The following is a 9,726-nucleotide window of genomic DNA, read 5'->3' as shown; positions in this document are numbered from 1 at the left end:
TTTCAAGCCCTCTGTTGTCTCCAAAACGTAAATACATTCCCTTTGTTGATTTCTGTCGTGTTTTTCTGCACGAAATGTATTGCCACACATCCTTTGAATATTGTAGTAACGGCATCTGTGCATTTTGTAACCTGTAATTGTAGATATTGTAATTTAAATATGCCTACCGACAATGACTGAAAATAGTACTATTCTATGAATATTAGCTTCCGCGGTGATGCGGCCGTCAAACCAGCTGTTTCAATCAGAGGGGGTTTATTGTGATTTAATAGCCTCTGATTGTTTATCATTGTCCCAACAACCATGGTTGTTCACATATCCCGTCTGTTTCATGTCTATCATTAAAGGGCAAGTTCACACGGAAATGAACCTATTTTTCTTGTACTTTTTCCACATTAAAAGTGTTAACCTAGTGGTGTCATAGACAAAAATATAAAAATATCACAATTAATTAACATATTTTTTGCATTAAAACGATTTATATTTTTCACATTTACCAAGTGTTCTATTTCCATAACAAAAACACCATGGCTTATGCCCCTTGCAATATGACGTCATTGGTGCCAATTGATAAACATTATGACGTCATCATGCTTTGTTAGAGCCGCTTCACGTGGTGTAGGTACAGGTGTGTGATTCTAGCGTCTCAGATGCCAGCCAGCATAGTGTTATGCTGAGTCACCACTGCGCCGGAGTGTGTCGTAGGACATGTTGTTTTACCTCAAACTGGTACTTGATATCTTTTGCGTTGAGAACCCAGGGACCCAGTTGAATTGGCACCAATTACGTCATAATCTAAGGGGGATAACTCAGGCCTGTTTAGCTCGAAAAACGAAGGCCTCATAACGGCATACTATTGGGAGCTTCCAACTTTCACTGTGAAAAAAATGAGTTTATATTTTCAAACACAGGTACTAACTAATTCTAAAATTGCGTTTTGTTTAGAAAAAGAAAGAAAGTGATTTTTGCGTGTACACTTCCCCTTTTAAAGCATCAGTTGTATGCATCTGTGTTGGTCATTGGTTTCATTCAAGCATGATCATGACTTCTATGTTGTGCATAGCAATGACCAGGTACTCTGTATTCACTTGAGGTTCACTGTTCACAAAGACTATGCTTTTGGTAAGTACTATGGGCATAGTTAGAGTGAGGTGAAATGGGGTTTATCGTCGCGTAAAAGATTATTGCACTTATATAGCGACGTGCATGCACGTGTGTGTGGCTGTTTGTACTATCGTACTTGTTGTTACCCTGTCTGGCGCTCGGCATTAATGGGCTAAAACAAGGACTGGTCGGCTCGGGGTCAGTATACTGTGTCCGAGTGGGGTATTCATGTTAAACTGCGGCATGGTATCTCAGTGAGCTAGCACTATTAATCGGCATCAGTCCGGACTAGTACAAGTAGCCACACAAACACACACACGTACATGCACGTCGCTATATAAGTGCAATAAACTTGGACGCAACGTTAAACCCAATTTCACCTCACCTCACCTGTTTGTACTAGTCCGGACTGATGCCGATTAATAATAATAGTCACTCCTCATTTTCACTGTTAATTAGTGTTTGGTGTAACATTCATTAAAGAATACATTTAAGGTAACAATCGATACTTTTTACTTAGTGTGCGATTGTGATACTAGTATCGAGAAGTGAAAAATCGCGATCCACCAATGCATTGTCCCACCACTAGTTACTTCCCCTGATTTGTCACCTGTTCTCTGGACCGCCTCCGTGGTAGAGTGGTAGAGTGGTAGAGTGTCAGCCCTGAGCGCTGAAGGTCCGAGGTTCGATCCCAGGCCATGTCATACCAAAAGACGTAAAACTCGGCATTAAGGGGCTGAACAAGGACAGGTTGGCTTGAATTCATGTTAAAACTGTGGCATGGTATCTCAGTTGGCTAGCACCATAAATTGGCATTAGTCCGCACTAGTTCAAGTAACCACATACACGTGCATGCATGTCGCTATATAAGTGCAATAATCTTGGACGCGATATTAAACCTAATTTCACGCAACTGTTCTCTATGAGACATGGGTAAATGTTTCTTTTTGCCTTATTCCATCCATTTCATTGCTACAAACAACAGAGAACAAGTATATAGAATGAGATTTATTGATAATCAACCAAACTGTTTGAGATTCTCCGTTTATCTCTACATAAAATAAAACTAACATCGCATAACACAGCAACGAGAAGCTGCTTACTCCATCAGGAGTTGTCTCCCTTTCACTGCACACTTCAAGCCTGATAACACATATCTTCTAATCAACAAGAGTTACTTCCCTTATCTCAGTGGGAAAATTTTGAAAATCACCAAGAGGAATCTCACCATCCATATCTTAAAATTATTTACATTTTTTTTTTCAAAACATTTTGTCTTGGAATAAAGTTCTAACATTTACTTCACTTGTTTGGTTTCATGTCAAAAGATTGTCATCCGAAGAATTTGAAAGTAAATTGAAATCAAAAGGGAAGCAACTCTTGTATTATATCAATAATTATGCAAATATACAGATCAGTCATAATATTCTTCTAGACATCAATATCTGATTCATTGAAGCCAAATTTAAACAATGATATACAGCTTGACAATAATTCCGTGAAAAACATTGTTTCCTGTCATTCTTTAATAATCACAAAACAAGGTCATTGACAAAATATACAACCCCTCTCTGTAATTTGGACCTGACCTTTCCTTTCAGCCAATCAACACCAACATAGTCAAACCTGTACCCATATTTGGAATGTACAATATTCCATCCATACATAGATCCGCTTGCCTTTACTGTCATCCATTCGCTCTGTCCAACTGCTGGTTTCGATATGAAAATCAAGATTTGACAAGTGTCGACATTCATGATGTTGCATTGACATTAAATAAGCAAGGAATATTGTTCAATTACAGAGCCAGCAAGCAAGGTCAATGCAGAAAAATATGTTTGGCCACAGAGAGGGAGAGAGTAAGGAATGAATTGATCAGCATCTCTGTAATCTGAAAACCTTATTCAACCAAATGAATACAACAGAGCTGTGATAATACATATATTAGCATTGACAAATCATCGTCTATCTGAAAGCTGAAGATCTTGGCCACGTCAAGGATGAAAATGGAACACGTATGAAAATTCATTATCACCAGGAAAAGTGTATTCTGTTGAACTTAATCAAACAGTTGGTTCTCGTTACAGAATGGACTGAGGTTAAGCTTTGTTTGTTAAGTGTGTAGGGGCACGGGTGGCCCAGTCTTCTAAGGTGCCGCGATTCGCTGTGCAGAGTTGCATCCCTTGGGCACGCCAGAAACCTATGATTGTGGGTTCGAATCCCAGTTTGCCCGATTATGTGTCTAGTTTTGTCAGCACCATACCCGTGCTTGTGGGTTTCACTGAAGCGGTAAATGTCTGAGACCTGCATCACTTTGGGCTTTCCTCCCACATTAAGCTGACACGCAGGACATAACTGGATTAATGTTAAAAGTGTCGTTAAACCAAACTCACTCACTCACTCACACTCTTTAAAGTGTGAAAGTCACGGATAGGAAATCAAATGCAGGTGTATTTTCCAAAACAAACATTTATATAGGATTGTTCTGTAAATAGCTTATTATAGCTCAAAGGTGTAGAGGTTACAAACATTGGTTGAAATTCAATTATTCTGAAATTTAAAAGGAAACGGTTGCACAGGGGAGATAACTCTAATGTCCTAATCTATCCAGTTGTAGTGATTACACCACAACCAATTCACAATGTGTGGAAAGAGGACAAAAAGTGTTCTCGTAGCATTACACATGAATGGAGAAGAAATCAACCTTATTCTGACATGACTTTGATTTCTGTACTGGTACGTGACTAAATCGAGCTTGAGTCAGCCCCGGGTGTGTGCTACTCTGCCAGACAGTGGCAAGCAGCTGTGACTCAGCTGTAATGAAATATCTAAACAAAACAACAAATAAATCTGTACAAAAATCTCAACAGGAAAAACAAAGTTACAGGTTAACAAACAAGTGTAAATTCTATACTTTGTAAATAATGACAAAATTCAAATGTCACGAAGATGCTGTCAAGCCAACATGTACGAATAGAGATACAGGTGTAAAAATAAATACAAGATTGCACAGGATAATATGGCACACAACTGGCATGAAATATCAATCTCATCAAAAGCAGATCTTTTACTCCAACATGATACTCCGCATGAAGTTCTGAGGACAGCTGGTAAGGTCTCGTGAGGTCGACTTTTTTATCAGCATTGAGATAAACAACAAACCAAACCAAACCAAAAAAAAAAAAGATGGCTCCCTGAATACAATCCGACCTCGACAATGTCGGATTAGTCCATTTTATGATCAGGGGGGTAATTTTGATATTTCTTCCCGATAATCTCACATTTTTCACGGCTGTTATCTGTATCTTTCTCCCAATACTGATTGTCATATCTCTCCAGCTTTAGGGTACGATTGTTCGGCCTTTGCGATTATCTACGTTGCCCGGCTACGTCAAAGGGGAACAACTCACTTGAATAACGTCGACCAACAAGGCATTCAGACAAGCATTTCTGATTTCTGTATCTTGAAAATGAACATGATCAGGGAGTTCCAAATAAAACAAAGTAAAGCTGTGTAATAATGTCGTGTACATTTTATACGTCAAGTTGTGTCTGAACACCATGGAATCAACACTAGAAAGGGTGTGTTACGAGAAATGTACCTGAATATCAGAATTGTATCAGAAAGCTGACGTCCGATGGCTTCAAGCACCCACATCCTTTGGGAAAATTAGGCTGTGAAAGTTCACTTGGGATAACATGAAGAGACCTTTTCCAGAAATGTCATCACTACTTCATGCTGAGAGGTTTCATATCGGAGTAACAGATCTGACCAGAATGACATTGCATGAAATACTGAAGTATAACATACGGCCGAGTTGCATTCAAGACAAACTGTAATGGAATGGGCAGTTCATTTGAAAATGAAAAGGGCTTTTACAAAATACGATCCTTATCTAAAATTAATGTACATTTCCGGAGTAAAATGTTTCAATTTGACCTGTAAGTAAGAGCATCAATAATATCCTCAATCCACAGCTCATTTCATGTATAAAAAACAGATTTGAGGGGATGATACGTCTTTCTAGAACTTCCCTCTCAGGACCAGCGGACATGTGTCATCGAATCAGGAGTTCTCCGCACAACAGGGGAAAACCTTACTTACAATTACATGAATAGTTCCTGAATAAGTTTCAAAACCATCTCCATTACACCATAAACGTATCTGTATTACTCCATAAACGTATCTGTATTACTCCATAAACGTTTCTGTGTTAAGTTCCGGTAGAAGCTGTGAACATGCTCGTCCACATCTTGGCACAAAAAGCATGCACAGTGGTGTTATCTTGAATGAACCCAGATTATGAAACTATTGCTGTGTCGACATGATTCATATAATGTCTCCTAAAGCCCATCATCAACATGTAATGTCACATTTCTAACTCCGTTGCATTCCTGGTATACAAAGAAAGCTAGATTGTCAGAATATTACATGGAAAACTTTTGATTAATAACAAAACTACTTCGTGTGTTTGATTGCTGAAAATAATTCAAAGCAAATTTTGAAAAGAAATTTCTTTTAACAGGTATTGCCATTTATTTGATCTAATACTTGTGTTTTTGGTTATTTTCAACATTGTTTAAAGCAGTGGTTATCAATAGTGTGTTAATTCCATCAAAAATAAACAATGTAATTTCCACATAAATATCATGCAGAAGTAATTGCATATCTAGTGTTGCTTTACACACTTCAAGTGGCACAGGACGAATAATGAAAATGTACGACCCTTAACCATACACAGGAACGCCTGGGCCACGAGGATCGGGAGGCTTGGGATGAGTACATACAACAATGATAGGAGATGTCACAACACAACAATGACTGCAACATCAACAACACAGACAGTGCAGGTAACAACATCGTTGTCGAGCATGCTCTGAGCACCTCGAAATCACATAAGGTGGGCATACAAAAGCATGAGAATATGCAATTAATTTTTTGTAGCTATGTGAAATAGTAATCAGTTCTCTTGGAATCACGTTTTCTTTCCTGTATTTCTCTCAAATTGCCAAGTGTCTCTTCATGTAGGACATGGCAAACATGACTGTAATATATATATGAGATGTCAAATAATGCTTCAGATATTGCACAAGTGCGAGCAAATATTCTTTTGATTAAAACATGTCAATTTGATTTTTCGTTCCTAACATTAGGCTTAAAAAAATAAAAGAATTGGTTCTCAGGCAATGTTTTTTGAAAATATAGTGTGGGCGGTGTCTTTTTTTTTTAGTTGTTCAAACTTGTATATAAACAAATAAACAATACTGGAATACAGTATTTGACTACCTTTGGACTTGGAATATTTAAGCATTTTTTTGTTTTTGTTAAAAATGGAAATAAAAACAAATCGTATAATGATGCAGGCGGTGCCTAAGAACCAAGAATATTATGTTTTTAAGCCTTAAACCTGACCTCAATAAAAGCCTTTGAATTTGAGACAGCCAGGCCAGTCTTATGGAAGAAGCTTGTCTTTATTTTTAAGTATCTGATCAAAGACTATCAGGCTGCACTTTGTGCAAGTAACTATTATATGTATTAAAGGGGGACTATGCTCCAGGATGTATGCCGATATCAGCAAGATCCAGAAATTGAAATAACCGCCAAACGTGAATTAGGTAAGCTTTAATTCCGGTATACATAGAAACTGATGTCTGACAGACTTCTATCAAACTTTCTTGAACTGCCAATTACCAAAGTCTATCCCCCTTAAAACCAGACCCTGACCTCACAGGTCCTCTGGCCTGGATAATCTCTACCCACAGGAATAGATCAAGGATACATCAATATAAAGCAATCTCTATGGCGACGTCTAAATCTTATGCCTCTGCCTCTAGACACAGAGAAGGCAAGACATCCTTAAAGCGTGCATATTACTACTCACTGACCACAAAATAGTGCTTGAAAGGGGACAAATGACTAATGTCAACAAAACCATACTGGAATACGTTACATCGGCTAATAACTGTATTGATTTCTCAAAGTTTCCCATACAGGTGAACGTGACACACAGTAATATACACAGAACCATATGATCTCTATCTGCTACGATATTCAATGATTAGTAATAGTTACAATGAATGATTATAGTTATCAACAACATGAGAGAGTATGATGATGATTAAATGTGAAACAAACAAAGGTTGTTCATCTAAATGCACTTTATAGTCACATGTATTGCAGCAGTAAGGTCCAAGTTAGGGCCACATGGTCTATTAAAATTACCTCCCTTAGACAAGTAAGAGTTGTCTCCCTTAGACAAGGAAGAGTTGTCTCCCTTAGACAAAGAAGAGTTGTCTCCCTTAGACAAGTAAGAGTTGTCTCCCTTAGACAAGTAAGAGTTGTCTCCCTTAGATCATCATCCTGAAAGTGATTTTCAATCTGTATCTATAAACTAATGATATATTACTGAAAACAACTTGACATTTTGAATGGGCAGCAAGCACAATGGTAAGAATAAAGGGAGATAACTCTCACACAAGTACTGTGAATGTTATTCGTCACTTGACAATATCAAGGGTGCTTATCCAATTGGTGTTGTCTATCATCTCTAAGTGAAACAAATCCTCCGTTACATCGGGACACAATTTGTACATGCTTCATTGTGTCGACAACAACTGGACACAAGTCTTATACATCTAGTCACACCTGGGTGGTATTGTTGACATATCGTCCTACACTGAGAATTGTATACAGTACTTGAACACAATGACTCATGCTCTCAATTATATGGAATCCATCTTCCCAAGGCAAGGGAGTTAACTGACTGTAAAAGTCCAGTTTCCATCCTTGCCGAACTAGGCTGCAATTATAGACATTCTGTTACATGTTGGCTGGACTAACGAATCTATGCATAATCCAATCAAAATCGAGAAACAGACTAGTCATCTGGTTCGTAACCACATAGATTTCAACGTGCAGATTTCAATCAACTGCAGGATTTGCAAAGCATGCGTACCGTCAACTGGGTGTCGACAGATATTTTGCAAATTCTTTCATGTGTTTAATCAAGGTGCTCACATGATTTGATGCACTTCATGGGGTAAGTCCCATTTTATTACAATACAGATCTTGACTATCGAGCAGATGGTCTTGACTGGTCGCCGCCATTTTGTTTGAAGCAAATGCAAGTGATATGAGAGATGGAATCTGATTGGTAAAAGGGAGAACATAGAAGGGACATAACTCGTAACAGCCACTGGTGGTGCTACAATCGAGCCTGGAAATTCCAGCCTAGTTTGGCAGGGGTGGAAACTGGACTTTTATAGTCAGTTAACGTCCTTGCCTCGGGAAGATGTATGGAAACTGTCTCAAGGTTAGAACATGTGCAGCTACTATTCCTAAATTTTCATAATAAATGCATCAATTCTAATTCCATATTTCAAAACAACAGTGATTAAACGTTTATGACTACTCTTCCCAGCACACTTAACCGAAACAGTCTGAGTGAATAATTTGAACAATAATAGCACAATGTTAAATTTTTAAGAAAAATCGTAATGCCACAAGGTTTTAAATTACAATATATATGAATACATATATGACTTGTGATGAGTCAGCGATAAAAGTTGTCATGGAGTTGTTCAAACATGTCCTCATCTGTGATTGGTTGAACTGCACTGCATCTAACCAATCCCTCAATTTTCCCATTGGCACAATATAACCAATCGCTGTCCAGCTGGGCCAGCACTTCCAGGTACTCCCCGATCTCGTAGTTCATGTGATCGTTGTCGTCTGGATCACATGATACCAGGGTAATCACGTACCTGTAGAAGATAAATACAATGATGAATTTGGATACTTGTCTTTACTGTCTCTCAAGGGACATGGTTTTTATGTTTGAAACATTCAAATACGTTTAGCTAGTTAACACTCTTATATTTAAATAGTTTGTTATAATGGTAAGCATGGTAACTAAATTATGGGTATGATGTCAGAATTTGCAAGAACTACACAACAACAAAATATACTAGTTACCAGAAGTTAAAGAACATCTGATTCTTTCATATTACTATAAGGGTAATGCTATTTTTCAGGGCATTATCATTTGCAGAAGCCCGAGGTCTTCCATTAACTGCCCGACGAAGGAGGTCAGTTAAAAAGACTGAGAGCTTCTGCAAATGATAATGCCCTGAAAAATAGCGTTACCCTTATTATAGCTAAAATGATGGAATTTGTTATCAAATAAAAAGAAACAACAATATCGGTTTTGAAACATTTACTGCAATCAACACAAATGTCACTGACCCACTTTTACAAGTATGGAAACGTCATAGAACAAACCAGATGACGTCACTATTGAACGTGACGTCACCTATCCCTATCCTATGACGTCACCTAACAACAGGCTTGATAATGGCCCGCGTCAAGCAATATGGGGGGATTATCAAGTTACAGTGGCCCGCTCATTTCTGATAACGTGCGGGCGGTTTAATGATAATTCTATCCATTTTAGCTATAATATAATTGATGTCATGATGCGACAGATTAACCATATAGGCCAATGAAAACATCAGGTTTTCTTTAACTTCTTTTGAGTAGTATATATGTTCATGAACGTATGAACTTTACACAAAGGAAGAAATAAATATGATGGCAATACACACACCGTATTCACCATAATA

At 38.0% G+C, this 9,726-nt stretch overlaps 1 protein-coding gene across 10 annotated transcripts in view; it reads right to left on the bottom strand.

Moving 5' to 3' along the window:
- Positions 1-2,099: 2,099 nt before the first annotated feature.
- The window catches only part of LOC124115428, a 76,229-nt gene continuing 68,602 nt past the window's right edge, over positions 2,100-9,726 (bottom strand). For 5 of the 10 annotated variants that reach the window (XM_046476417.2, XM_048393894.1, XM_046476418.2 and 2 more), the window contains one exon: positions 2,100-8,868. In XM_046476417.2, the coding sequence (XP_046332373.2) occupies positions 8,658-8,868 (211 nt within the window). In that variant the 3' untranslated portion in view covers positions 2,100-8,657. The remainder of the gene's footprint in view (positions 8,869-9,726) is intronic. The other 5 variants (XM_046476423.2, XM_046476424.2, XR_006857981.2 and 2 more) reach the window with 3 other exon arrangements.

Source organism: Haliotis rufescens, unplaced genomic scaffold (assembly GCF_023055435.1).
Source record: "Haliotis rufescens isolate VD_foot unplaced genomic scaffold, xgHalRufe1.0.p SCAF_120, whole genome shotgun sequence".
Taxonomy (NCBI): Eukaryota; Metazoa; Mollusca; class Gastropoda; order Lepetellida; family Haliotidae; genus Haliotis; species Haliotis rufescens.
The sequence above is the reverse complement of the archived record's forward strand: the minus strand, read 5'-3'. Positions and strand labels throughout refer to the sequence as shown.